The 27,753-nt window shown below is 36.0% G+C and overlaps 1 protein-coding gene across 1 annotated transcript in view; it reads left to right on the forward strand.

Moving 5' to 3' along the window:
- The first annotated feature begins 388 nt into the window (after window positions 1-388).
- Window positions 389-27,753, forward strand: part of LOC140881919 (serine/threonine-protein kinase TOR) — a 30,668-nt gene continuing 3,303 nt past the window's right edge. Inside the window, exons 1-48 of the mRNA XM_073287598.1 lie at window positions 389-742; window positions 1,228-1,566; window positions 1,635-1,709; window positions 2,534-2,706; window positions 3,298-3,396; window positions 4,621-4,780; window positions 4,868-5,011; window positions 5,128-5,297; window positions 5,388-5,592; window positions 5,666-5,860; window positions 8,393-8,545; window positions 9,916-10,037; window positions 10,185-10,284; window positions 10,361-10,456; window positions 11,876-12,006; window positions 13,459-13,561; window positions 13,643-13,825; window positions 13,926-14,018; window positions 14,191-14,226; window positions 15,098-15,196; window positions 15,287-15,385; window positions 15,498-15,660; window positions 15,742-15,866; window positions 15,968-16,020; window positions 16,851-16,974; window positions 17,110-17,283; window positions 18,537-18,689; window positions 18,799-18,951; window positions 19,564-19,638; window positions 19,722-19,856; window positions 19,929-19,990; window positions 20,175-20,272; window positions 20,440-20,549; window positions 20,855-21,028; window positions 21,105-21,170; window positions 22,937-23,005; window positions 23,104-23,214; window positions 23,645-23,785; window positions 23,877-24,005; window positions 24,107-24,266; window positions 24,416-24,630; window positions 25,019-25,225; window positions 25,554-25,667; window positions 25,742-25,945; window positions 26,182-26,262; window positions 27,118-27,192; window positions 27,283-27,349; window positions 27,483-27,643. Coding sequence (XP_073143699.1) covers window positions 620-742; window positions 1,228-1,566; window positions 1,635-1,709; window positions 2,534-2,706; window positions 3,298-3,396; window positions 4,621-4,780; window positions 4,868-5,011; window positions 5,128-5,297; window positions 5,388-5,592; window positions 5,666-5,860; window positions 8,393-8,545; window positions 9,916-10,037; window positions 10,185-10,284; window positions 10,361-10,456; window positions 11,876-12,006; window positions 13,459-13,561; window positions 13,643-13,825; window positions 13,926-14,018; window positions 14,191-14,226; window positions 15,098-15,196; window positions 15,287-15,385; window positions 15,498-15,660; window positions 15,742-15,866; window positions 15,968-16,020; window positions 16,851-16,974; window positions 17,110-17,283; window positions 18,537-18,689; window positions 18,799-18,951; window positions 19,564-19,638; window positions 19,722-19,856; window positions 19,929-19,990; window positions 20,175-20,272; window positions 20,440-20,549; window positions 20,855-21,028; window positions 21,105-21,170; window positions 22,937-23,005; window positions 23,104-23,214; window positions 23,645-23,785; window positions 23,877-24,005; window positions 24,107-24,266; window positions 24,416-24,630; window positions 25,019-25,225; window positions 25,554-25,667; window positions 25,742-25,945; window positions 26,182-26,262; window positions 27,118-27,192; window positions 27,283-27,349; window positions 27,483-27,643 — 6,297 coding nt within the window. The 5' untranslated portion in view covers window positions 389-619. The remainder of the gene's footprint in view (window positions 743-1,227; window positions 1,567-1,634; window positions 1,710-2,533; window positions 2,707-3,297; window positions 3,397-4,620; window positions 4,781-4,867; window positions 5,012-5,127; window positions 5,298-5,387; window positions 5,593-5,665; window positions 5,861-8,392; window positions 8,546-9,915; window positions 10,038-10,184; window positions 10,285-10,360; window positions 10,457-11,875; window positions 12,007-13,458; window positions 13,562-13,642; window positions 13,826-13,925; window positions 14,019-14,190; window positions 14,227-15,097; window positions 15,197-15,286; window positions 15,386-15,497; window positions 15,661-15,741; window positions 15,867-15,967; window positions 16,021-16,850; window positions 16,975-17,109; window positions 17,284-18,536; window positions 18,690-18,798; window positions 18,952-19,563; window positions 19,639-19,721; window positions 19,857-19,928; window positions 19,991-20,174; window positions 20,273-20,439; window positions 20,550-20,854; window positions 21,029-21,104; window positions 21,171-22,936; window positions 23,006-23,103; window positions 23,215-23,644; window positions 23,786-23,876; window positions 24,006-24,106; window positions 24,267-24,415; window positions 24,631-25,018; window positions 25,226-25,553; window positions 25,668-25,741; window positions 25,946-26,181; window positions 26,263-27,117; window positions 27,193-27,282; window positions 27,350-27,482; window positions 27,644-27,753) is intronic.

The following is a 27,753-nucleotide window of genomic DNA, read 5'->3' on the forward strand; positions in this document are numbered from 1 at the left end:
CATATTTACATCAATATGTCATTCGATAAATAAAAACCCATAACGGCTATTTTCAAGTATTATAACTTGAGCGTAATAATTTCAAATGTTATCATTTCATCGTGAATAAAATACAACATCATATCGTAAATTTATGGAGCGCTAACTTTATAAATTAGTTTAGTAAAACTTCAAAACTAAGTTCTATTAAAACACAAACATTACATATAAGTTTTTGCTTAGCTACATCATTTTTTATTTTCACAATTGGACCTGAGTTATTGTTTTAAAAGATGCATATAAAAAAATAACAGAGACGCATCTGAAATTCAATTTTCGTATGAAAATGTATATATATTTAACAGAATATTACCGAAATAAATTATGTGAGATATTGTATTAAACCACATATTATCGTTATCGTTAATTTGAAGATACACACTAATCACGAGTGTGAACTTATGAGAAATCAAGCGAGGGTTAACTGTCAGCATACAAATATCGCCAGTTGGTGTTTGCCGATACCAATTTCTTGGAATTCCCCACAAATTTCCCCTGTCTTCACAAATTCGTTAGGGTTTTACAAATCTGCTGTGTATGCGTGTAAATACTGACAGATACACAGGAACTACACCTCAGCATGGCGCTGGTGGCGACGACGCCGTCAATTCGATACACTGCTCCAGTGTCCGCCACCGGTGCTGGGAACTTTGACGCTCTCGTCCGTTTACTGGCCGACCTATGCACGCGCGGCCCTCCCCGGGTTAGTCATTTTGCTTTATCCTAGCTGTTGCTTAAAAATGTGCTCGGCTTGCTGAAGAAGTGGAAGACGTGCTTTCTTTGCCGTTGACATTTTTGGCTGGCTCTTGCAATGAACATTTTAAAAATGTAAAATTTTGGTGATTTGTGCCAGACCTGTGTTTTAAACCTGAATTGTTATCTGATTAGACGGGGAGATGCATTGAATGAATAGAGTCGCGTCTCCCTGCTTTGAACCTTTGCAATATAAAGTTAGATTTATGTTTTTCCACAACCACGAGAAACGTCTTAGGCTCAATCAGGAAAATTTGGGAGCCTATTTCAGTGTGTAGCTATTACTTTTTTGTCTAATTGCCTGAATTTCGAGATTGAAGGAGTTCTGGATTGGTTCGTGCTGGGATTGTTTCCTTTTTTGTTTGACGATTTGCCTGCATGTTTCACCAGTCAGTGTTTGGTATTTTATTGAATGAGGATAAACATAATCTACAGGATGGGACTGGCTCAGCTTTGAGAAGACACGTAGAGGAACAAGCCCGTGATCTCAATGGCGAAGCATTTTCTCGTTTCATGGATCAGCTGTATGAACGTATTGCTAGTCTTTTAGATAGTAATGAAGTGGCTGAGAATCTGGGTGCGCTGAGGGCCATTGATGAGCTTATAGATGTTGGAATCGGGGAGACTGCAGTAAAGGTTGCAAAGATAACAAATTACATGCGAACTGCATTCGAGGCAAAACGAGAAACAGATACGTTGGTCATGGCCAGTAAAGTTCTCGGCCACTTAGCCAGAGCTGGTGGGGCAATGACTGCCGATGAAGTGGAACGCCTGGTATGTTGAAATTTTTATTATCCATTTTGCGGAATATTTCTGATTCTTTTCATCTCTATTATTATTAGGTTAAAATTGCACTGGATTGGCTTCGTCTTGATAGAGTGGAACATCGGCGTCTTGCTGCTGTTTTGATCTTAAAAGTAAGTTCCGCTGTTTAGAATCTCTCTCGTTATTACAAAACCAATAACAGAGCTACCAAGCTTCAGAGCTACATGGAAGTCTACCAGGGTACAGTTAAACAATTTCGGCGCTAAATTTATTTTCTATATGCCTGTATAATGCATGATCGAAGGAGGAAAGAGTGTGGACAATTAAGAGATGTATATGGGCAATCAGCAATCACAGCGAAAACACTCGTCTTATTAAAGATTTGCCTGTTGCTCATAGAAAACTAGCCAGACTTGTCCGTGCTCTGTCTGCTGCCTCGTGTGCTTTAACAAATATGGGCTCAAGTCTCAACACGCATAAATTAAGAAAAAAGCAACCACAACAAAATTTAACAATCTATTTTTGGTTGGATAGTGGATTAACAATTCACACAATTAGTTTGTCAGTCAAGAACTAGAATTAGAATGCACCAAAAACAAATATATTTTATTGCTTTTCCTGGAAACCTTTTCCCAGTGATTTCAGAATTTTGCTTTGTTTTTGCTTTCTGCTTACTGTTTGCTGCAGGAACCGTTTGATGTTTTTGCTTATTCACCTCCTCTTTAATGCAGTAATCAAGCTCACGTCAATTGCGTTGGTCAAAGGCATAAATTATTAACCACATCAAATGTGAACAATTAAAATATAGCTTTTAGGTGTTATTTTACGATATGATTAATCCTCAAGTATCTCAATTAACTTGCTAAACGTGACAATAATTTGCTCATATTACTAACACTCCCTTTTTAAATATAAAACACTAAATAATAAGCTTATCTAAGCTAAGAGTTATGCAGTGAAGTTATCTTGTTGTTAGGAAATGGCTGAGAATGCTTCAACAGTATTCAATGTTCACGTTTCTGAATTTGTGGATGCTATCTGGGTTGCATTAAGGGATCCGAAGCTAGAAGTCCGGGAGCGAGCTGTGGAGGCACTGCGTGCTTGCCTCCGAGTTATTGAAAAACGTGAAACCAGGTGGCGTGTTCAGTGGTAAGTGTAGTTTTTCTTCCTTTCTATTAAAAAATTGTCGCATCTATGTTGGGATAAGATTAAGTTTACGGTCCCATTTTGGATTTCAAAGACGAAGGAGTTCATAGACTTTTCGGTTTCAGTTTGTACAGGGATTGGAGACTTATATTATGCTAAATTGACTCTGGTTTTTATCTCTTTTTGTGTGGACCTCTGTTCCACTTTTTGTAATTATTACCTTTTTATGTTAATGATATATTAGTTTCCTAAAAAGAAAGGGGTATATTATGAATATATGTGCAATAATAGAAGAGAAATTGTAATCCCATTGTTACTTTTTGGAATGGAGTATTTGCTACTTTTACCACCGATCATTAAAAATTTCCTCTAATTATTCTTATTTTGAGGGATTGGAAGTTTATATGTTGTTGATGTGATAGGGCTTTTGTTTACCTCTTGTCTGCGGCGGATTTACGGCCCGCCTTTTGTAATTATTAACTTTATATATTACTATATCTTCGTTTCTTTTAAAAAAAGATACACTTTCTTAAATAATGTTTAGTTTTTCGGTTCCAACCGATAAGAAATCAAAGTCAATTTGAAATTTTGCAGGTATTATCGTATGTTCGAGGCTACGCAAGATGGATTGGCTAGAAATTCCCCTGTACATAGTATACACGGTTCTCTACTTGCAGTTGGGGAACTGCTGCGGTAGGTGGAACGATGTGTTGATCTTCTTCAGAAATTATTTGTGTTGGTATCATGTCTGTTTAGGCGTGTTATTTGTGGTGAATTTTGGAATGTCCTCTATTTTTAAGTGCTTGTTTGTGTTGAAGCATAAATTATTCCAGTTAACCCTTTTCTTATAGCCTTTGCTGGTTTTAGATTCCTTGGCTTTGGGCATTCCCTCGAGACTTGTTTTGCATGAATTAGTTGTCACTCTATACTAGTTCATGCAACTATTTGTTTTATTTATTTTTCTTTGGAACAAAGCTTTCGCATGATCCAAGGGAACTTACTTTACATCTTTCACAATTTTTTTTTATTTAAATTTTATGGTGAGGTCAGCCAATCTCCTTTTGATACAAAGCATTACCTGGTTTTGCGGCTACATATTACTGCAACATTTTCTATTTGGTTTTCAGATGACGTCACACCAATGTGGCTACCAAGTTTATTAAACAATGATCTGTTTTCCATTCCACGTTATCTTGAAATAATGGTTGGTGCCAAGTTTATTGGTATTTATTGGGGAGTAATTACCCTGTTGAAATAATGAGCAAAATGTGTTGTTTAATATGTTGTAAGGTTTAAGTGCTCGATCCAATGAGTGGTATGATAACCAAGATCACATGTTCGATTCCAATAAGTTGCAAGTTGATTTAATTATTGGGATGAGAATTGTTAGAGACCAATAATTTTTTTACCGAAACGTGATGATCGATGGTTGTACGATTTATTAAAATTTTAGTTGCACTAGTGTTGCCAATTATTCTTTTTGGAAAAACGGCAAGGGTTCAATCCTAGTGTACGCGAGACTTGATTTGATTGATTGGTTTTATTTTTGAAGAATGATAGTTTGTTCCAATTTAAATTCATGTTTTGCATTCAATATTTCCAGATTTTTAATTGATGATGCTTTCTAATTCCCTTGCATTCAGCAATAGTGACACAAGCTGGCCTGGAACGATAATATCTTGGATGTTATTTTTGTAACATTTTTCCTTTTTGTAATTTCATGACAGACAACTATAATGAAGTGAACTATATAAGATTTTCAATGTCATATGTGCGATAACTCTTCTTTATGCCAATATTGATAAAAAAAATAAAATAAAATTAATTTCAAGAATTCGCCATTTTAAGAATTCTGAGATAATAAAACCCTCTCATCATTATTTAGGGTTTATTTTGAATTTGATATCAATTGGGCAGGAATACAGGTGAATTTATGATGTCAAGGTATAGAGAAGTTGCTGAGATTGTTCTCCGCTATTTGGAGCACCGGGATAGGCTAGTTCGTTTGAGCATTACGTCTTTGCTACCACGAATTGCCCATTTCTTGCGTGATCGTTTTGTGACTAACTACCTGACGGTCAGTATCCTTCTACTTTCACAAATGAGTAAATTTGTGATTGCTAATGCTTAGAACTCTATTTGGCTTACAACCACTTACATGCAGATCTGCATGAGGCATATACTTCATGTTCTTAAAATGCCCGCAGAAGCTGCCAGTGGATTCATTGCTCTTGGGGAAATGGCAGGTGCTTTGGATGGTGAACTTATCAATTATTTGCCGAAAATAACATCACACTTGCGAGATGCGGTAGGGTCTAAGCCAACTAGCTATGTTGTAACTCTGTCTCTGAATCAATGGTTTTATGGTAGTTCTGTGTATCAACTATCATACATATATTTTGATTATGGTTCTTCTGTTTGTAGATTGCTCCTCGTAGAGGGCGTCCTTCTCTTGAGGCTCTAGCTTGTGTTGGAAATATAGCAAAAGCTATGGGTCCTTCTATGGAGCCTTATGTTCGTTGTCTCTTGGATGCAATGTTTTCTGCTGGTTTGTCCGTCACTCTAGTGGAATCCCTCGAGCACATAACTACTAGGTCTTCAGAAAGGATGCATGCTTTTTTCTATGTTTCCTTTGTCTAGTTGCATTCACGGGATTTGATATTTAGTTTTCTTTCTCATTGCAGCATTCCATCTTTGCTTCCAACCATTCAGTTACGGTTGCTTGAGTGCATTTCTGTTGTTCTTTCACGACACCATCAAGTGCAGTCAAGACCATCTGTGTCTGTTACAAGGACCAGTGGCACAACTGCTACTGTGCAAGTATTGGAACTTAGTGGTCCTGCCCTTGTTCAACTCGCTTTACAATCTCTAGCGCGATTTAATTTCAAGGTTGTGTTACTTTGAAATATCTATTATACTACTTGACTTCTATGTTATATTAATGAATATGCGTCCAATTTAGGGTCATGATCTTCTTGAGTTTGCACGGGAATCTGTTGTGGTGTATTTAGGCGACGAGGATGGAGTTACACGGAAAGATGCTGCTTTGTGTTGCTGCAAATTGGTCGCGAATTCCTTATCTGGTGTCTCTTCTGCGGAATTTAGTTCGAACAGAACTAGTCGAGCTGGTGGAAGGCGTCGCCGTCTTGTTGAGGAGGTTCGATTCCATGAAAATTTTACTAATTCCCCTATTATTCACCCTGCCAGATACTATACTGGTTCGGCGATATTTTCCCTTGCTTGGAACTTGTATACATGCATGAGGATTGCAGTAATTTCTGATTTTTCAAAGAATATAGAATAATATTGTCCATCTAACTTGCAAAATAATGTCGCATGTTTTCCAAAACAATGAATGTTGTTAAAGTGACTCCAACTTTAACTTTATCATGCATGGACCTCTGGTCTGCTTTTTGTAATTATTCTCCTTTTTTAATATAATATAATATGTATTACTGTTGATTTGATTAGGGAGTCGGTATTTTCTTTTGTCATTATATAATATATTACCGTTTCTCATCAATATATATATATATTATTCTCCTTTTTAATATAATATAATATAATATCATCGTTTCTGGTTAAAAAAAGTGTTGCTTGAAATACTAGTCTCAATTTCACCACAAAATATCTTCGCTTCATGCTGGTTAATTAAATACTGAATTGAGTGACTGACAGAAACTCATTCCATACCTGCAATTCTTAGGCAGGCTCCCTATCGTCTACCATGGCATCTACAATCCAGTTTAGACATATGTTCTTTGATTAAGTTATCAACAATTTGGTTTGTAAGTGTTCTTAGTTTTCTAGTTATTGCTAAATTAGCGGCTTCACTGTAATGTGATTTGTTTACATATGCTACTTAAACATACTCTAAGGAACGGAAACAATAGATAATATCGTATGTAAGAGTAGAAGTAAGAAAACCTAGTAATTGAGAACTAGCCATATTTTAGTGCATGCAAACTTTTTCTAACTATAAGCCATAAGATGGACTAAACTATCTCAAAATTCACATGTTTTCATTAGAGAATGCTTTTCTTGTGCCCGCAGAGTGGCATATTTGAGTTTTTAGCTTTTGGTAGTGTGTTGACATCTGGTTCACACTTGTAATTATCTTTCATATTATATTATTATTTATAAAATATCGGAGTTCCCTATCAAAAATTTATTTGATGTAAACATTTACCAAATGTAGGATTATGATTTATGAAGCACTAAATTATCAAACAACGCGCTGCCCCTTTAGAAGCAAACCTTTTGCTTATGTGCTAGGCTTAAATTTGCAATCTTGTGTTAGATGGTTTCAAAGTTTAGGATTGAACTTCCACTTCAACTTGTATATGGACCAAAATGATTTCCTAGATTCATCTATAAAAAGAGGAAATCATGTGTTGAAGGGGATCCTCATTTGTACAAATTGTACTTTGAACTTGGAAAGATGTGAAGAATGAGATGATTTACTTGTCCATCAGTCTATCAGTGAACCATCTCACTGAAAGATGTTTAAGTAAAATATTCTTGTTATTGTTTTTATTTATATTCCCTAAGTTGATCTTGCTCTTGTAGCTTTGCATAAATGAAATGCATTTAATATGTTTTCCACGTTTATGGAAAAATAAGGGATGAAGACTTGTACGGCAAGCCAAGGTCATGTAAGGATTTACTGATGAAGTTCGGTATTTAAATGCTTGTTAAATTTGCAAATTAATCAAATTGGGGTATTGGGTAACAATGAAAGATTTTTTAGTAGGTAAATTAATGCTCCAAACGGTGAATGCACTGTTGTATGCCCCTAGAGGTAGATTGCACAAGGCCATAATTGGCATTCTGGCATCTCTTCGAAGGAGAGAAGCTAGTTTGGATATAACTATAGACTATAGAGTATTGATCACAGAGCCCATTCATTTTGCCGAAACAACAATGGAGTAGACATGCGTAGGTTGGGACTTTAAACAATATAAAATCTATAGTTGATGTAACTGAACTGAGACAATAAACGAAAAAATGTTTTTACTCTCCTTTGGTTCTCAAACAACTGAAATTGGCATGGTGAATTTCTGCATACCCTCCCATTTATCAGTATCTTTTGGTCAATTAGATTGGTAGGAGACTGATGCTTTTTCTTTTCTTATTCAAAACAAGGATCTGCTTTTGAATCGATCATGCAAAGTGGCTGTATTCAATAGTTATTAACAGTAAAGTAGATGAAAAGGCAAGCCTTCCCCACTTCTGGATTTCTGTATGTCAATGAAGCATTAGCCCCTCTCTATCTTTCACCATCCACATAAAGAATCTTCCTCCTGATAATCTATTCTTTTTGTATTGGACTAAACTAATGTGGCTGGAATTATAAAATGTCAAGAGTTTGAAATCATGGCATGCGAAAGGTTGTAAACTCTATATGAACCTACTCTTCACAGTTGCAAACAATCATATTGCTTGGGATTTTTAATTAGTTGTGTTGCATAACATGATAAATTACGTCTCTTTCTGCTGCGGTTTGAGTAGCGAAGTTAATTTTCTACTAATCAAGCTTCCATATTCTTTATCTTTAAAGTAGTGGTGTATATATACATATATATTGGGCATTTTTCTTGGTATCTGCTTTACTTGTACGTGGTTTGGCAGCATCATCACTAATATCACACTGATTTGCTAACGTTGTCACGATGCCACCATTTTGTAGATTGTGGAAAAGCTTCTTATCGCTGCTGTAACTGATGCTGACGTTACAGTTCGGAGATCTGTATTTTCCTCTTTGCATGAGAATGGAGGTTTTGATGATTTTCTGGCGCAGGCGGATTCCTTGACTGCTGTATTTGCTGCTTTAAATGATGAGGTTAAAACCATTTTTCTGGTTTATTCGTTTAAATATAGGATAATTATTATTAGAAAAATCACATGAGAATAGAAGTAAATTAGTTTCTATTTTCCGATGTCAATTGTATCTGTTCTCTCTCCTTTTCCCTATACCATAAAAATTAAATCTTGGTGAAAGAATTGTGATTGATAATTGTGTAATAATTATGTAATTATGTCGTGATGCCAATTTTTTTCCCTGATTACAAGTGCTTGATTTTTCTATTCTAACTGGCATGGAGTGCTTAGTTTTTGAAGGAGGCCTTTGGTTAGGAAAACAAGTAAAATGTGTTTGATATGTTAGCGAAGAACTAGTCCCATGGGCTTTCATGTTATTTTATCTTTCTTAAAGTGGGTATTCCTCAAATGTCACTTTTTCCTAAGATGGATATTCATTTTCCACAACTGCCATTCTTGAAAACTTCATGTCGTGACATCCTCTAACTAAACAACTTTTGTGGAGCATTCATTTTAGCAACTCTATTGTAAAATCCCATGGCATTCAAATTGACGCATTTTGTCTCTGACTCAGGGAGAATGCAAATGGAAAATAACTACTATGATCTGTAAATAATTAAATGAATGGATTTTGTGGAAATATACGAGGAAAAGGAAGTTGGAACATAGCCTGACATTTTTCGTGTGAGAAAGAACCTTCATATCATTTGAGCTTTCTATTTACATTAGTTTTGCTCATGTTTAGCATTTAGGACTGTTGATTTGCCTGTTAATGATGTTGTTTAATTTACATGACATCATGGATTCTTGAGTTAGATTTCACTTGCTTCTTAAATATGGTGCCAAGTATCATTCTGTTAATATATTTGCCTCGGTTCCGAGTGTGTACATATATTGGTACTTTTTGACTTTATTATTACAAGTGTATTTGCACGCACAACGGGTGTGACGGAAAATTTCATTTTTTTTATTAAATTTTTTTTGCAAAAAAATCTAATAAATTTATGAGAATAAAAAATGAATGTTTCTTGAGTTAAATATTAGTCATAACTCATAAGTCTGTGAGAAGTAGTTAAAAGATCATGAATTATATATTTATATTAATTATTTCCCACCATTTTTTTTAAATAATTTGAAATTTAAATTAAGGTCATACCAAGAGGCCAAGTTGGTTTCTCTAAAGCCGTCTCACTTAATAAATAGGTATATAGATTATTAATGCACTCCGTAGATTTCAAACTTTCCTGAGGCTGAAGGAGCTCCAGGTGTAGTATATTGTATTAATTTTGAGCCTTGCTGAACTGATGATTGCTTTAATGTGTACAAATGTGCTCCTGCTCTCTGTGGTAATATAATTAAGTCACATTGTTGATTTGATACTGTCTCCTGTAGGATTTTGAAGTTCGGGAAATTGCAATTTCAGTTGCTGGTAGGCTATCTGAGAAAAATCCAGCTTATGTTCTTCCGGCACTCCGTCGACATCTTATTCAATTATTGACTTACCTAAAGCAAAGGTATTGTTAAGATGCTAAAATTTAGTAAAACTTTTTGGTAAACATTTTTGAGTTGGTGACAGTCGCTGACCCTCTATTTTAATTTTTTTATTTCTTTCTTATTTTCTTTCTAAAACTTTGTATTAACATTTCTCTTGTTGCTAGCAGTGCGGATAGCAAATGCAGAGAAGAGAGTGCTAAATTGTTAGGATGCTTAATTCGCAATTGTGAGAGATTAATTCTCCCATATATTGCTCCAATACACAAGGTGTGGTTGCTGATGTGCTTACCCATGGTTTTGTTGAGTTGTATACTGTTGACGACTCAAAAAATTTGTGTTCCAGGCCCTTATTGCAAAACTCTGTGAAGGAACTGGGGCAAATGTCAATAATGGCATCATAAGCGGAGTTCTGGTAACTGTCGGGGAACTTGCCAGAGTGGTGGGTATCTGCTTTGTGATTCTGAATGTTTGTGCTCAATCATTCTAAATAATATCTGGTTTATATCCTATAAATTCTTTGAAGGCAAAAATAACTTTACCCCAATGGTCTCACACCAATCCTCCCCTTGAAGTAAGGCTAGGAAAAGCCTTTAGCATACCCTCCCGCATCCATTTTAAACCAATTACTAGCTGGTTTAAACCATTTAGCAACAGTGGTGGCAGGTTGTCTATATTTACCAATACCCGAGCCCAATTTCCTGTGACATTTGCAATTGCACTTTCCAAAGAGCTGGTTGAACAACCAGCCACGAGTAATGTAGCAAAATATGTTGTTTTTTCCAGATAACTCAATTAGCTGAAGCAAAATACCATGAAATTTGGCATTATTTATTTCATCCAAAGAAACCAAGGGATTAAAAAAGCTACCCGGACAAGATAAGTTTTAGAGTTTCAACTTGGGCTTAAAAAATCGACAATTTCCAATCTTTTGCAATCTCAGGCTTGTATAGGGATTTGAGTTTAATTTTTGGTTAATTTAACCGGTTTTTAGCTCTCTAGCTTTTTTTTGCGTGGACCTCAGGTCTGCTTTTTTAAATTACCATCTGTTTTTATTATGATATAATATCGTGTCTGACCAAAAAAATGGTACCAACATTTGTGGCCACCTTTGCTTCTCCTTTCCAAATCTTGGTTGCTTATATCCAGAAACATAACAGAAATATTAAACTTTACATTCTTTAGTACCAAACATTTGGACTTGCTTGAAAAGAGGGGCACACCTCTTCAATACTCGTACCTCAAACAACCAAATTAGTACTGACCGAGAGCACCCAAATAACCTGTGGTTCAGCAATTGCACTAATGGAGCAGAGTGTTTTCCAAGATAAAGAGGTGTGCCCTTTTGTCTACTTGGATAGGGAATGTGATGGGGCTTTTGTTTGTCTGCGGTGGATCTCTTGCCCGCCTTTTGTAATCATTAACTTTCTATATTAATATATATTTGTTTCTTATCATAAAAAAAAGAGGAAGCATGACTGTTTACTTTGACTTTACTTGCATAGGATTACAATATTTCTGTAACATAGAATGGGTCCCAAGAGAATTTTGATTTTTTGAAATGTCACCAAATTCTCCAATCTATCTTCAATTTTTTTCGGCCTCTTTAATCCCATATCAATCCAGCTTTTAAAAAATGTTATTCAAACTCCATCTCAAACTTGAAAATTTTCTTAAAGTTCTTGAGCATTTTAAGGTGAAAAAGATAATTAAGGAAACCGTCAAGACATTGGAATGACCGAATGAGGGAGTAGCAAATACATGTTTCTAAGACTGTTTAGGTTCACCCTTGGCTGGTCTAGCTGAGTTTCTTATAAATAAAAAAAAAGTTAACTTTTCATGAATTATCCCATGTGCTCAGGGTGGCTTTGCGATGAGACAGTATATTCCAGAACTTATGCCTTTAATTGTGGAAGCTTTATTGGACGGATCTTCTGCAATGAAACGGGAAGTTGCCGTCACAACTCTTGGTCAAGTGGTACAAAGCACGGGGTATAAATTACTTTGAGGTTTTTATTTCCATTTAGTTTTTCGTTATTGCATAATAAGTTTCCTGTTGTTTAACAGTATTTAGTGACTTTTTAGCAGGTTGTATCTCTTCTCTGCTTGTATTTAACCCTTGATAAAATTTATAGTTGCCTTAGTTTGCTACACAAATCTTTGCTTGACTCAACTGTTATTTTGATTCAAAACATCTTGTTGCAAAGTCTATATGGATAGCACCGGAAGTTTATCAACTGTAAATTTCTTAGAACTTTTTGGTTCAAAAGGATGCACGATTATGTTCATCTTAACCCCGACTATGTTCTCGATTCTAGATTTAGTCAGAGATTGGAGTGTTATATCTTGTTGATATTTAGTTGGTACTAAGGGTTCCGTCTACGGATATCTTATCCGATTTTTGTAATTATCACATGATCCTTTTTATGTATATATAATATGATCTCGTTTCTTATTAAAAAAAATAAATCATTGCATATGCATACCATCAACTTTGTTAGGTTCATGCTTAACAAAAAGATGTTCAAGTGCTGATGATGAATTTGCTTGTAGATTTTATCATTCGCAATTACGTTGCAATTTTAACTTAGGCATCCTAAAACCTCCTGTTGAACTCATTGTGACCGCTCTCTGAATTTGTTTTTCCATCGAGGTTTGGTGTGCATTCTAAAATATTCTAGGAAATCATATTTCACGTGTTTTCTCCTCTTAGTCGGACAATTAGATGCCTTGATGAACTTATGTTGCCAGCTCCATTGTTATAAGATGACAATGATTTCTGTGGTGCAATATCTATCCAAGACCACTGAATAAACTCTGAAACCATTCAAACTCCAATCAAGTTGCGGATGGCTTGGCTTACGAAGCTCACTACATCAATCATCTAAATTTTTTGTGTGTAGATAATATCCCTATCCCTAAACATCTTTTCAGTTGTATCACGCTAGATAAAACTGGTCTAACTTATTTACGTGGTAAATTTGCCTAGTTAGAAGAACAAATTAACTTTAAATCTTTACATAGTTGATTTGCACATCATGATTGCAAGGCATACTTTTTTAAGTGTAGTCGTTTTATTTGTACTCAGTTATGTGTTCGTGAATGAAATTATTCTTACTTTTGCGATCTCAGACTTGTATAGGGACTGGAGTTTAGTTTTGACATAGATTGTTAGATGGTTCTGGTTTGGTTTGACTCTAGTTTATTTCTGTGGACCACTGGTCCGCTCATTGTAATCTAACCAATTATTTTACTAATAATATTATCGTTTCCTATAAAAAAAATGAAATTATTCTTACTTTTCATGGAGTGTTAGTAACACAAAATGGAATCAAGGAAAAATGGGCATTTGTTACAAGGAAAAAATGACTCAGTCAAAGTTATTAATAAGTTATGGCTCTTTTTTTTCGGTGGGGTCTGACATTATGTTGGGTTATGTTGCAGTTATGTTATAACACCTTATAATGAGTATCCACAATTGCTTGGGTTACTTTTGAAATTGCTCAATGGTGAGCTAGCCTGGTCTACCAGACGTGAAGTTTTGAAGGTTGTGCAGCTTCTGGAGTCTTGATTGCTCAAGGTGTTGTACACTTAATTTTTATGCTTAACCAACTTATTTTTTTTATAGGTTATTGGCATAATGGGCGCTTTAGATCCCCATGTACATCGACGGAATCAACTAAGCTTGCCAGGATCCCATGGTGAAGTTGCCCGCCCAGCTGGTGACGCCGGTCAACACATTCGGTCGATGGATGAACTACCTATGGATCTCTGGCCATCATTTGCGACATCAGAAGATTATTATCCCACCGTGAGACTTTAATCTAATATCTGTGTGTTCTGTTGGCTGACTTATATTGATAAACTGGTAAGTTCTTTATTTGTTTCTTTGTAATGCTGTCCTGATTCAGGTTGCCATCAGTTCTCTCATGCGTATTCTTAGAGATCCTTCCTTGTCGAGTTACCATCAAAAGGTGGTAGGATCTCTTATGTTCATATTCAAGGTTAGTTTTTGATCATGATTACTTCTTATTGTATATTTTTTTTGCTGCTGTTTCTATTGGATATTTTATGTCCTTCCTCTTTCTTCAGATTTTGCTGCTTATATTTTATTGTATCAAGTTGCTAACTTGGTGTTTTTGCATATTAACTTGCTTTTTTATTCTGCGAGGCAAGTCAATGGGTCTCGGTTGCGTTCCTTATCTACCTAAGGTTAGTCAACTCATTCTAGCAAAAGTGTCATGATTATTTTTTTACATGAGAACGAAGCGATATGTGAATGTGGAATCTATGCCTATATCTCTTCATTCTTAAGAAACATAAATATTTTTCATTTGCTGTATCTGAAAATTTTAGCGGTTCAACTTGATAAAGCATCCATGTGACATGAAATCATTTTTGCTGGCAAACGCTTGTTTAAGGCCAAAATATGAGCTGCTAAAGGGATAAATCAATAAAAAGAACTCATGCCAGGACAAACACATTCGTCACCTTTCCCTTGCAGCAAGATGTTTTTGTTTTTATGCCATTAATGAAAGAAGATGAAGTTATAGTACTTTCATGCAGTAGACGTTTTGAAACTTTGGTCTGCTTCATATGCCACCATAACAGACATGTCTGGACAATTTGCTTCGTTCGAGTATCTACTGATATCCAATGTCTGGGTTTTCTGATAATGATGGGGCAATTAGTTGGTATTGAAATTGATTTTCCTCTGTCTATTCCCAAAGCATTGCATGGTATAATTGGTTATTAAGAATTTTATGAAGTCGTGAGGCAACTCATTTTTTTTGTTTCCCTTGGGTTTTTGCATTCCCTAGAGATTACGTGAGATTTGGCTTCTTCAAACTTCCACTCTCAAGATTTTTAATGCATAAGCACACATGCATTTTCAGTATTCAAAAATTTGATATTCATATTATTAACCATGTAATCTTCTTTTATTTTGATTTTTACAAGTTTTTTTATGTATAGTTGCAAGATGATCTAGGTTACGCAACTGTAAATAATTGTTCAATGATCTAGTCTATACTTGTATTCATTTTTTTTTGTTCTGAATGGCATGGCTTCTTTGACTGGGTAGGTGCTGCCTGACCTATTTCATACTGTTCGTACGTGTGATGATGGTCTCAAGGAGTACATAACATGGAAACTTGGAACTTTGGTTTCTATTGTGCGCCAGGTACTTGCTTAATTCAGTTGTAATTCTGTATTTTCATGTCAATTGATATTAATGCCTTGTATTTGTACAACCTTAATTCTGCTCTTGCAGCACATTCGAAAATATCTTCCGGAGCTGTTCTCTCTGATATCAGAATTATGGTCGTCCTTCAGTTTGCCTGCTGCTAGTAGACCAGTGCACGGATCTCCGGTAATTCAGATTTTCCGTTTTAAAACAAAGTTGCAAATGAAAGTGAATCATTATTTAGATTGTGCGGAAGACATGCATTTTTGGGAATTATGATGTGGGTTTGCAATTATAGATTCTCCATCTGCTAGAGCAACTATGTTTGGCTCTCAATGATGAATTTAGGACACATCTTCCATTTATCCTTCCATCATGTATTCAAGTCCTAACTGACGCGGAGAGGTTTAAAGACTATACATATGTCATGGATATCCTCCATACTCTTGAAGTTTTTGGTGGTCGGTGTCCCTCTTTCGTCCTTATCCAGGTTAATTGATATTTTATAGATGTAATTTTGAATCTCTAACCTGAATGTGCAGGGACCTTGGATGAGCATATGCATCTACTTCTTCCAGCACTCATTCGAATTTTCAAAGTGGATGCATCCGTAGAGGTGCGGCGTTCTGCTATCAGAACTCTCACTAGGTTGATTCCTCGTGTACAGGTTTGTTTCAGATTATCAGTCATCATTTCGTTTGTTTCCATTATATATATATACTTACATATATCACCAATTACGTATCTCTGTACCTTTTGCATCACCAGGTTACGGGTCACATATCAGCTCTTGTGCATCACTTGAAGCTTGTCTTGGACGGGTTTGATATCTGTCTCTGTGTCTTATATTGTGGAGTATTTAACACTGACAGATCACAGATCACAGATATTTTAAATCCCCCGTTATTTATTTCTTGGTGATATATAAGTGCATTTTCCAAAAGTATTGTTAATGTTCTTCATTTTTAAAATTTTATATATCCCTTTAAAAATGCAAAGATCGTGATAATGAAACATCGAATAGAAAATTTTTTCATGCTTTCTGTACTCAATCTCCCAGTTCGGTAGAGCGATGGTGCAGATTTAGATGATCATGGCGGCGTTTTTTCTAAATTTTGTTTTATATCATGGATGCATGATCCTTATTTCTTTTGACAAAAAAAAGTATATTCTTCATAGTAAGCTCCTGGAAATTGTTAGAGAGAAAGGAATGACTGTTTAGAAACATTTGGCTGGGACCTTGGACGAAAAGTCTCTCTCAGTTTTACCTGTTTTCTTGTTTCTGTCTTGCTTTGAGCCGCCTTGCATTATACCAAACTATGTACTTAGTGATAACAGTGTAATTCACTGTTTTTAAAAAATACCTTACAACAATCCTATCGCTACATTTTAATTGCATTGACAGCTACACAGGACATGGGAGCAATTGTTGCTTCCCGAAAATTTTCCACCAAATAATTGTTCCTAGTTGACGGTATGATATAAAACTCAAAATTTTGAACTCTGCCTTAGGTCAAACACTATTTTGATTGTTGTTATCACATATGCAGCCATATAAAACAGTTGGGCAATTGTTGCTTCAACACATGTGGTAGTTGTCTTGATGCTATTCTTCCCCTTCCCTGCTTACACACTGGGCATCTTTTTGCAGTAAAAGTGATGAGCTTAGAAAAGATGCTGTTGACACACTTTGTTGCCTTGCACATGCTCTTGGGGAGGACTTCACAATTTTCATTCCATCTATCCATAAGCTTTTACTGAAGCATCACCTGCGGGTATAGTTTTTGTCCGCTTATATTTTATCCAGTTTCTTATTCTAGTCGATCAAAACCTATGACTTCCTTAAATTTGTAAGTTTTGAGTGTTTTTAGTACATATACTCATGCATATTATCTTTCAACTTTGAGCAGCACAAGGATTTTGAAGAAATTGAAGGCCGCCTGCAAAGAAGGGAGTTATTGATAATAGGAAGTAGTGCCACTCGGAGACAAAATTGCCAGCTTCCTGGGGAGGTCATCAGTGACCCTTTAAGTGATACAGAGAATGATCCCGAGGGTAGAATTGACCCTCACAAGCCCCATCAGGTGCATTTATTTAGTTTTGCTGTAAGCAGTTGTTTATCCAAAATTAAATATGACAAACATGGTTTGTATGTTTGGAATTAAATTTACTACAATTCTTTACTGTGTATAAGTAAATGTGAAGTAAAATCTTTTAAGCTTAGAACTACATTCCTTTTTTTTTTGTGGGTCGGAGCCATGTACATTGTAATGTTCATTTTGTAATTTTGGAGCTTAATATATTGTTGATATGTCTTGAGATTTAGGGGCTCCGTTTGCGGATATCTTGCCCGCTTTTTGTAATTATTACATGATTTTTTATAATAGATGATATAATCTCGTTTCCTATTAAAAAAAAACTTTCAACTAGCTTTATTTTTTTCGAATGCCATTAGCTATTTGGAGCATTGCCAAGCACTGCATGCATTGGCACTCTGCTTTCCCACTAAAATTTTGTGCTCAAGCACTCATCTTCAAGTTGTACTCACAATCATTTTGTATAACTGCGTAACTTGTGGGTATTTTGTAGACATTCTAGTCCTGAGATTCCCGTATATCATTTACATGAATGAGTGTGTTAGGGACTCAAATATAATTTTGGGCAAGCCATTTAATATATTGAGCCCAAACCTAAAGAAGGCCCAAGAGTCACAAAGCCTAGGAAGAATCTAGAGAGGAGAATGCAATAAATACGTGAAGAAGAGAATGGTGCTATTCATTTGGTCATTTTGTGTTCTAAAGTATCGAGACTTCGATTAGGGAAAAAAACTAGCATTTAGCTTGGGTTGGGAGTTTGTATACAGAGTTCATCTCTGGGAAAGAATTTCTTGTTTTCTGTTTTGTTTAATCAATTTTTAATTCAAGTGCTTTTGATTGTGTCTTGTCTCTAAATCCTTGCGGCCAAGTAACCAGCAGCCTAACAGAATTTTTATTGGAGATACTTCGTAAGCTTATTATCATGGAAATAAATCTAATATTGTAAGTTTTCAGAATATGTAGTGCTTTTCTACCAATTTTAATTTCGTGATGAACATATATGGACTTGTGCAGTGGATGGATGAACTCTTATTCACACAATCTTAACTCTGATTGGATAAAAACCTCGAACGCATAATTTTTTAGGTGAAGTAAATGTTGAATGATGTCCCTTGTATGTTATTGGCGCTGGCAATGTTAGAAGAAGAGTCTTTAATCTATAGAAAGAGGAATTTGACATGTAAACATTTTGAGAGAAATGTGAAGAACTGATAAATTGAGTTTCTTATAAAATTTCACAGATAAACGAAGTTCGATTACGTGCTGCTGGGGAAGCTTCTCAGCGAAGTACAAAAGAGGACTGGGCAGAGTGGATGAGGCATTTTAGCATTGAGCTACTGAAGGAATCACCTTCTCCAGCTCTAAGAACATGTGCTAAACTTGCACAGCTGCAGGTATCTCTATAATTTATGCATCTTTATCTCCCCCAAACAATCCTTAGCCCTTCACGGATGAGAAAAAGTTGTGTCCTCTATTGAGATTTAGTACTATCTGTTTTTGCAGCCTTTTGTTGGGCGGGAGTTATTTGCAGCTGGTTTTGTCAGCTGCTGGTCACAAATGAATGAGACTATCCAAAGACAACTAGTACGCAGTTTGGAAATGGCGTTTTCATCTCCAAATATCCCTCCAGAAATTCTCGCTACACTTTTGAACTTGGTAAGTTGTTTTGGAGTTGGGAATGTAGATCTGAATTTGGCTGCACTCTTGCTGATAGAATCGACTTTATGTACCTTCTTTAAAGAGTGTAAAGAGTTATATTCTGCCTTTTTTGCTTCATTGAATTTATGATGAATGAAGTCGCTGTGTCCAAGTATAAAGAGTTATATTTTTCACATCTTGGAAAGAGTGACTTTCTGCATTTTATGATGAATAAAGTTGCTGTGTCCGAGTGTAAAGAGTTATATTTTTCACGCCTTGGAAAGAGTGACTTTCTAAGTCTTGGAATCAATGAGCAGAACAGAACATAATGGATCGCAAATATGATTTTTAGCTTCTAAATTTTTCAGGGAAAGTGGGGTCCTATTTTCAAATATGGGCCCATCACATTGTTTTCAAAAGAAAATGATCTCTATTTGACAAAAGCACATAATGCAACCTATTGCACAATGTTATTTTAACAAACAAAGGTTTTTCAAATATTGTTTTTTGTACAGGGTTATTTGCCCAAATAACCCGAAAGTGCAAGGTACTGGCAAGCTGTTTGGAGATTAAAATTTATCACGCTACCTTGAAAATTTCGCTGATCTGTCTGTGAAATTATTTGTTCAGGCTGAGTTTATGGAGCACGATGAAAGACATCCCCTTCCTATTGATATCCGCCTCCTTGGTGCTCTGGCAGAAAAGGTGAGTTTCTGTTTTTCTGTCAGACTGTTGGGTATCTTCCTGTATCATGCCTTAATTGTGTATCAACTTACTTTCTGTTTCAGTGCCGCGCATTTGCTAAGGCTCTGCACTATAAAGAGATGGAATTTGATGGTGCACGCACAAATAGGATGGATGCTAATCCTATTGCTGTAGTTGAAGCACTCATTCATATAAATAATCAATTACACCAGCATGAGGTTATAATTTAATTTTTCATACATGTCTGTAAATTTTTAATCATGTTACTGAGTTAGATTTTTCATATTTAGGCGGCAGTTGGAATATTGACTTATGCTCAGTTACACCTGGGTGTTCAATTGAAGGAGTCTTGGTATGTCTTATCATGAGCTCAAGTATTGCTTCTATTTACTCCCAGAGTCCACTGAACTCTTTTGACACTGAGATGTCGTATTATGAATCTGTATGAACGTGTTTTCTACATTTGGGAGTATTTGCAATTATAAATCTAATTAGCTGTGTTTTCCATTGGCTTATATAAACTCGTTTTTGTCAAGGTATGAGAAACTTCAGAGATGGGATGATGCTCTCAAAGCTTACACTGTCAAAGCCTCGCAAGCAGCAACTCCACATGTTGTTTTGGATGTAACACTAGGTGTGTACGTCATGACGGTAACATATGAACATAGCATAGGTCAATTATTGACATGCATTCTGACTGAGGATTAAATTTCTTTTGATTCACGTTGGATGACAAAGGTCAATTATTGACATGCATTCTAATTGAGGATGAACTTTATTTCTTCCATTTATCTCTGTCAGGGCGCATGAGATGCCTTGCTGCACTTGCTCGGTGGGAAGAGCTCAACAATCTTTGCAAGGAGTATTGGACTCCTGCTGAACCAGCTGCTCGACTGGAAATGGCACCTATGGTTTATTTTTTGTCTTCATTGTATCCTATTTCATGGACACCACTTTTTTTTAAAATAATAATAATAATAATATTAGACCACGATTCTACTGTATGGACATTTTCTTTTGAATAAGCGTCATCAGCCCAACTTTCAAACCAACCTTATTAAAATAGAAGCAGGCTGAATCCTGTACTCACATAACGGATAGAACGATTTATTCCTTCTTATCAAAAAAAGAATGAGTTATTCCTGATTCCCGTTTCATTACATAACTGCTGCCAACCTTGTCCCTTTTGTAACAAATACCTGATTTATTTATCTAGGCTGCTAGTGCTGCCTGGAATATGGGTGAGTGGGATCAGATGGCAGAATATGTTTCTCGATTAGATGATGGGGATGAAACAAAGCTTCGAGTTTTGGGAAATACTGCTGCCACAGGTGATGGGAGTAGCAATGGGGCGTTCTTCAGGGCTGTTCTATTAGTTCGTCGAGCAAAGGTATCTTAATTTTTTGTATTATTTATTTTGTTTTTCCTTATCTGATATGGCTTTTGACCTCTCTTCAAATCTTTAGTACGATGAAGCACGTGAGTATGTTGAAAGAGCAAGGAAATGTTTGGCAACAGAAGTGTCTGCATTGGTAAGTTTCCAATTTATTTTATGGACCAGAAGAAGAAATATGTTCTGTTGTCATGAGGAATTCTAAAATTTGGATACTGACTTCTTTTTTCTGGTGACAATATGATTGGACTCCTTGCATGACTAACAGAGGTTGGGTTTGTTAACATCCATTATGTTTCTTTAATATTCTTTGTATTTCCGAGTACTTTTATTTAACTTATACTGCCCAAGGCTGGAGGGTAATTGCTGCATGACAAAACAAAATCTAACTGAGCTTAACCATACACCTTTTGATGAATTTCGGAGCCATCTGTTGCCTAGACATTACTTTTATATGCGTCATTTTGAAATGCTTTCCTTTTATGGTAATCATAGCTTTCCTGAATGTGATGCGCATTGTTCTTCTCAAACCACTCTAATTGCATCAAGCATTCAATTTTAAAAAAATTAGAGCTTCTAAATTATTTTGTCTACTTATCTTTCTATGATCACATTCATCGCCATAAAATTGAATGTTTGATGCAATTAGAGTGGTTTGGCAAAGAAATCATTCATCTTTATAAAAGTCATTCATCTGCAACAGTGTATTTATGCTAATTGCTACATTACTCGGCCTCCAGAATCCAATATTTTGGAAATATTAGTTTAACATGGCTTGGCTGCTAATCAACCTTTGAAGGCAGACATGGACTTGGGTTTTCTGAGGCTTAGTTTGGTGATGCTAGATTTGGGGCAGGTAGTGCTCACATGAGTGAGCTGTTTGCAACCTGATTTGATCACTTGAGTGAGAGCTGAATCGCAACTTAATCTTATCACAGGAGTGGGAGATGAATTGCAGCTTAATCTGAAAAACATGACAGAACCTGATTTAAGTCGGTGTTAGAGCTCTGAAGTGGAGGAAGCTGATTTTAGTGTTGACCCACGCGTCTTGTTCAGTACTCAATGGTCGTATATAAAGTTACTGGAGAATAATAATATAGGAATGTGATGGGCCCTGGACTTCGAAATTCTTTGCTAATTCCAAATGTTTTGTGACTATACCACAAGCATAATTTTTTAGCACAGAAATGCACAATAACATTGAGAGATCTAAATGTGTAATTCCAGTAGCAGTATACTGTAGTATAGACTAGCGAATCCCAAATATCTGCAACCTTACCTTCTTTGGTGAGTTCCCTATGCTCCTATGTGAATGTTGTAGTTCCTGCATCACCTCGTGACTTTCTTATATATTTTCTTTATTTTACTGTTTGACCATCATGGATCAGATGACTAAATAGTAAAGACAGCTTTCCGCCACTATGCACATCAATTTTTTTGAAGCATTGGTCGAAAATGTCCCGAGATTGAATTGTTACTATCTATTTTATTTTATTTTTTTGTTGGAAAATGAGTTTTCTATTGTTCTTCCCTGACCATATTTATTTTTATGTCTGCAATTAATTTGTGGCTCTTACTGTGATTATACTCGCTGCTTTTTGGTGGAATTTGCAAAATTTTCTCTCATTGACCATTCAACAAGTGTGTGTTAGTTATAAATGGATTTGCTTTGCCTTGTAAATTATCCTCATCATTTAGGCACTGTAAATGCTTTCTTCAAATTCCTTTTCTCTGGCCTTTAAGTTCCAGTAAGCTTGGGTATAAACTTCTTGACTTGTTTGCTGTTGGTGATGTGCCATCATTATCATGTTAAGAAGTTGGTAGCCACGACACTAAATTTTATTGATTTTCAACTATATAAACTCCAAGCAGTACAAGAAATAGTTGACGATTTCTTCTTCCTAGGTTCTTGAAAGCTATGAACGAGCATATAGCAATATGGTTCGCATTCAGCAACTATCAGAACTAGAGGAGGTATATGCCATTATTCGATCTGAAATTTTTTTGATATCTAAGTTAAGTTTATTTAGTCAAAATATTTTACTGAGTGTTTCTGATGCCTTACAAAACAGGTAATTGATTACTGCACTCTTCCTGTGGGAAATACTGTTGCTGAGGGACGAAAGATGCTCATTCGTGACATGTGGAATGAACGCATAAAAGGCACGAAACGAAATGTTGAGGTATATGGTGGTGTTGATCAGCTGGTTTCATTAGCAATCTATCAATTTGAAAAAAAATGTATGATATCAATTTGATAATAAAGATTCGTTGAGATATATTTCAAGAACATAATACCAACTTTTGATTCAGGAACTTCCCTTTTTATGGCATGCTCGTGCATTATTTTTATTGTGGTTGGTTCCTGCTACCAAAAAATAAACATGTTAAAACTTTTGCTGCAGTGACAAAAAAAGGTGTTTTTTTTTCATATTGTTGGGTTCCTTAATGCACACTCTGATGAGGTGAATTACCCCCACCTTAATTTTTTATAATGTGTGAATATCACATGTGATTACGATTTTGCACTTCAGCTTATCTCTGTCTTCCTTCCAACACGCGATCTATTTTCTGTATTCTATCTTTGTGATGTTCAAACCTCATAATTTACAGGTCTGGCAAGCACTTTTGGCTGTTAGGTCTCTTGTTCTGCCTCCTATAGAAGACGCGGAGACATGGATTAAATTTGCCTCTCTCTGCCGCAAAAGTGGCAGAATCAGTCAAGCTAGATCAACTTTGACTAAGCTCTTACAGGTTTTTGACACGTGTCAAATGTCTAGTCACAGATCTTTTTTTCTTCTTAAAATGTCTATATGGTCAGTTTACTTGTACTTGTTACACGTAGTTTGATCCTGAAACAACTCCTGATACTGTGCGCTATCATGGGGATCCCCAAGTAATTCTAGCTTATTTGAAATATCAATGGTCACTTGGAGAGGATCATAAGCGTAAGGAAGCCTTTGCTCGACTGAAGGTCTGTTGTAAAATCTGTTGTTTGTCAAAGACTCAAAATGGATTGCATCTGTAATGTTCAGTATTTTCTATGTTTATGACGAGCATAAAACTTATATATAGGATTTGGCAATGGACCTTTCAAGAATGCCGGTGTTGCAACAAGCCTCGCAGTCCGGATTATCAACTAGTTCAAATATGCCTCTCGTTGCTCGTGTTTATCTCAAGTTAGGAACCTGGCAATGGGCACTTTCCCCTGTACTGGATGACGATTCTATACAAGGTATTGAATTAAACACTCTCTCTGTTTCTCTCCCCCTCTCTTAGGTGCACTTGTAAGTGCACAACTCTACCACACCTTCATCAACTCCGAGGCTTGTAGCGGCCATTGATGTCACTATTTCCGACTAATGATTTGCTACATGATTCCAGAGATCCTTAGTGCATTCCGAAATGCTACTCACTGTGCAACAAAGTCGGCAAGAGCTTGGCATAAGTGGGCCCTTTTTAACACAGCAGTAATGTCCCACTACACTTTGAGAAGTTTTCCTAGTGTTGCTGCACAGTTTGTCGTCGCTGCGGTCACTGGATACTTTCACTCGATAGCTTGTGCAGCACATGCGAAAGGAGTGGATGACAGTTTACAGGTAACAATGCGGCAAATAGATACTCGTGCCTGTGTAAATGCTATGGCCTGCTTTTTCTGTAGAATCCCCTCTTTTTAAGTATTCATGCATGACTTAATTTTTTCCTGAGATCATGATGTGGATTCCTTGGCCGTAAGAAATCATGTCCTCAAAGATTCCGACTTTTATATTTTTCAGATTTCAGATGCCTCCTGCATTGTTTTTCCGAGGTTCTTCTCAATTGAGCAAATTTTTTGTTGCCTTGCTAATTTCATAGTTTTTGGCCATCGCTTTGCCTCATCATACTGCTTCAATTATCTTCGCTACTCTGATTTCACTGTATTTTTTGCTTTCACTTAGTTCGTTTATTTAAACGGTCCTTTGCTTTTGTGGTGCTTCTGGAGCTCAGGATATCCTACGGCTACTGACTTTATGGTTCAACCATGGAGCTACATCAGAAGTTCAGATTGCACTGCAGAAAGGATTTTCACTTGTTAATATCAACACGTGGTTGGTTGTTTTACCACAGATTATTGCCAGGATACATTCTAACAATCATGCAGTGAGAGAACTGATACAGTCACTATTAGTACGGATTGGTCATAGTCATCCACAGGTTTGCATCTAAACACCCATGATTTCATGAGCTTTTTCGATTGATCATCCCTTTTTGTGATTTAAGTGAATTTTTTTTTTCCTACTGATACTGATCATTCATGTTCCAGTTTTCTTATTCCGTTGGTTTTCTTCTTGCTTGGTGTGCCTCGTTTAATTTCATTTTTTACCTGCATCATAACTTGATATATACATGCAGACTGTATAGTAATGTAATTGGATGACAGCATTGGTTTGTATGAGATCAATTTTTAATTTTAGCTACTCCCTTTAACGCTACTTTGTCATCAGGCTCATTATTTCATGTTTTTTCTATTTATATTGTGCAGGCTCTTATGTATCCTCTGCTTGTGGCATGTAAATCAGTTAGCAGTTTACGTAAAGCTGCTGCTCAAGAAGTGGTGGACAAAGTTAGACAGCATAGTGGTGTACTGGTGGATCAGGTGAAACTAGCAACGCCATGTGATTTTCTTGATACGACTTTTCTCATTTCTGACTTCTTTATTTGAATGTGAAGGCTCAACTTGTCTCCAAGGAGTTGATTCGAGTTGCAATACTTTGGCATGAAATGTGGCATGAAGCACTGGAAGAGGCTAGCCGCTTATATTTTGGTGAACATAACATTGAGGGAATGTTGAATGTGTTAGAGCCGATGCATGAGATGCTTGAGAAAGGGGTGATGAGGAATAATACCACCATAAAAGAGAAAGCCTTCATTCAGGTAAATTTTTCGTTCTACATCTGGTTAGATCTGTTTACTTGGTTACATTCAAAATGTTTACGCTATACTGCAACATTGCTCTAATGACGGTGACTTGTGATTTTTCATCACATTTGTACGTGTGACTGAAAGAGGACTCCGGAAACAAAACAGAAAACTAATCATATTTTGGCCATGATGTCAATTGTTCTTTTTACTGGTACTTGGTTATAATTGGATTTTATTTTATGTTTCAGGCATATCATCATGAACTTTTGGAGGCCTATGATTGCTGCATGAAATATAGAAGAACCGGAAAAGATGCAGAACTGACTCAGGTATTAATTGAGGAAAAACATGATGGTCACTTCAACTTAACTCGCACTAAAAACAAAGTCAATGGCACTTTTTCCCAATTGTGTGTAGGGATGTAAACGAGCCGAGCTTTTTAATGTTCAAGCTTGGTTCATTTATAACCGAGCTGAGCCCGAGCTTATTTAACGAATATATTCATGGCTCACGAGCTTATTCGAGCTTTTATCGAGCCTAAACGAGCTTAATATATTTAAACTATAAATTTAAATATTCATTAAATTAATTAAAAACTAAATTATATATTTGAAAAAAATATAATATTATTATTAAAATTTGTAATTTTATTCTAATAAATTAATTTTTATAGATTTTTCAATATTTTTCATAAGTAAAGTGTAAATTTATAAATTAAATATCAATACTATTATTTTTTCGTCTAAGAGATGACTTACGAGCTTGTTAACGAGCCTGTTCACGAGCTAACGAGCCTGTTAACGAGCATGTTCACGAGCTAACGAGCCGAATATTTTAAAGTTCGAGCTTGGTTCGTTTGCCTTAACGAGCCTCGTTAAACGAGCTCGAACGAGCTTTTAACGAACCGAGCTCCGAACAGCTCACGAACTGTTCGGCTCATTTACATCCCTAATTGTGTGTATGGAACTTCTACTATCATGTGACTTGAAGGCGTTTTTCATATCTTTACTCCTCTATTCTATCAAGGACACAACATTAGAATTTTCACGTGCTTGCTCTCCATTTATTAAACGTTTGTGTATTGTTCAACTTGAATTTATGCCGTGGAGCTCATGAAATTTGTCAACACACTTTATTTACTGCTCATTTACAACTGCTTATAAATCTTTAAATATCTCCCCCAGGCATGGGATCTCTATTACCATGTGTTTAGGCGGATAGATAAGCAGCTTCAAACTCTTACTACCCTTGACTTGCAGGCAAGTAACAATTTTTCTTATTATTGTGGCGTAGTGTACTTCTGAAAAAGAAAAAATTTAGGGACTAATTTGTTTTCCTTTTCAAATCAGTCTGTGTCTCCAGAATTGCTGCAGTGCCGTAATTTGGAACTGGCCGTTCCAGGAACTTATATAGCTGGTATACTCTCGACTATTTCACTGAAGAAGAACTTGTGATATAAAATCAGCTTTACCAGAACAAAATCATCATTTTAGAAAAATAGGAGACTCGAATGTCTGTTTTACTTTGACAAAGTTGTTTCCTTCCTCAGACTCACCAGTCGTGACAATAGCATCCTTTGCACCCCAGCTTGTTGTTATCACTTCAAAACAGAGACCCCGTAAGTTGACAATTCATGGAAGCGATGGAGATGATTATACTTTCTTGCTGAAGGGACACGAAGATTTGCGCCAAGATGAACGTGTCATGCAGGTCTTATTCCAACCTTAGTTCCACAGTTACACGCTGATGGCTCATCATATTATGAATATTTTCTGTTTCTTCAAAATAGAATATCAAGATCCATTGCCCGCCATTAATTT

Source organism: Henckelia pumila, chromosome 2 (assembly GCF_033568475.1).
Source record: "Henckelia pumila isolate YLH828 chromosome 2, ASM3356847v2, whole genome shotgun sequence".
NCBI lineage: Eukaryota > Viridiplantae > Streptophyta > Magnoliopsida > Lamiales > Gesneriaceae > Henckelia > Henckelia pumila.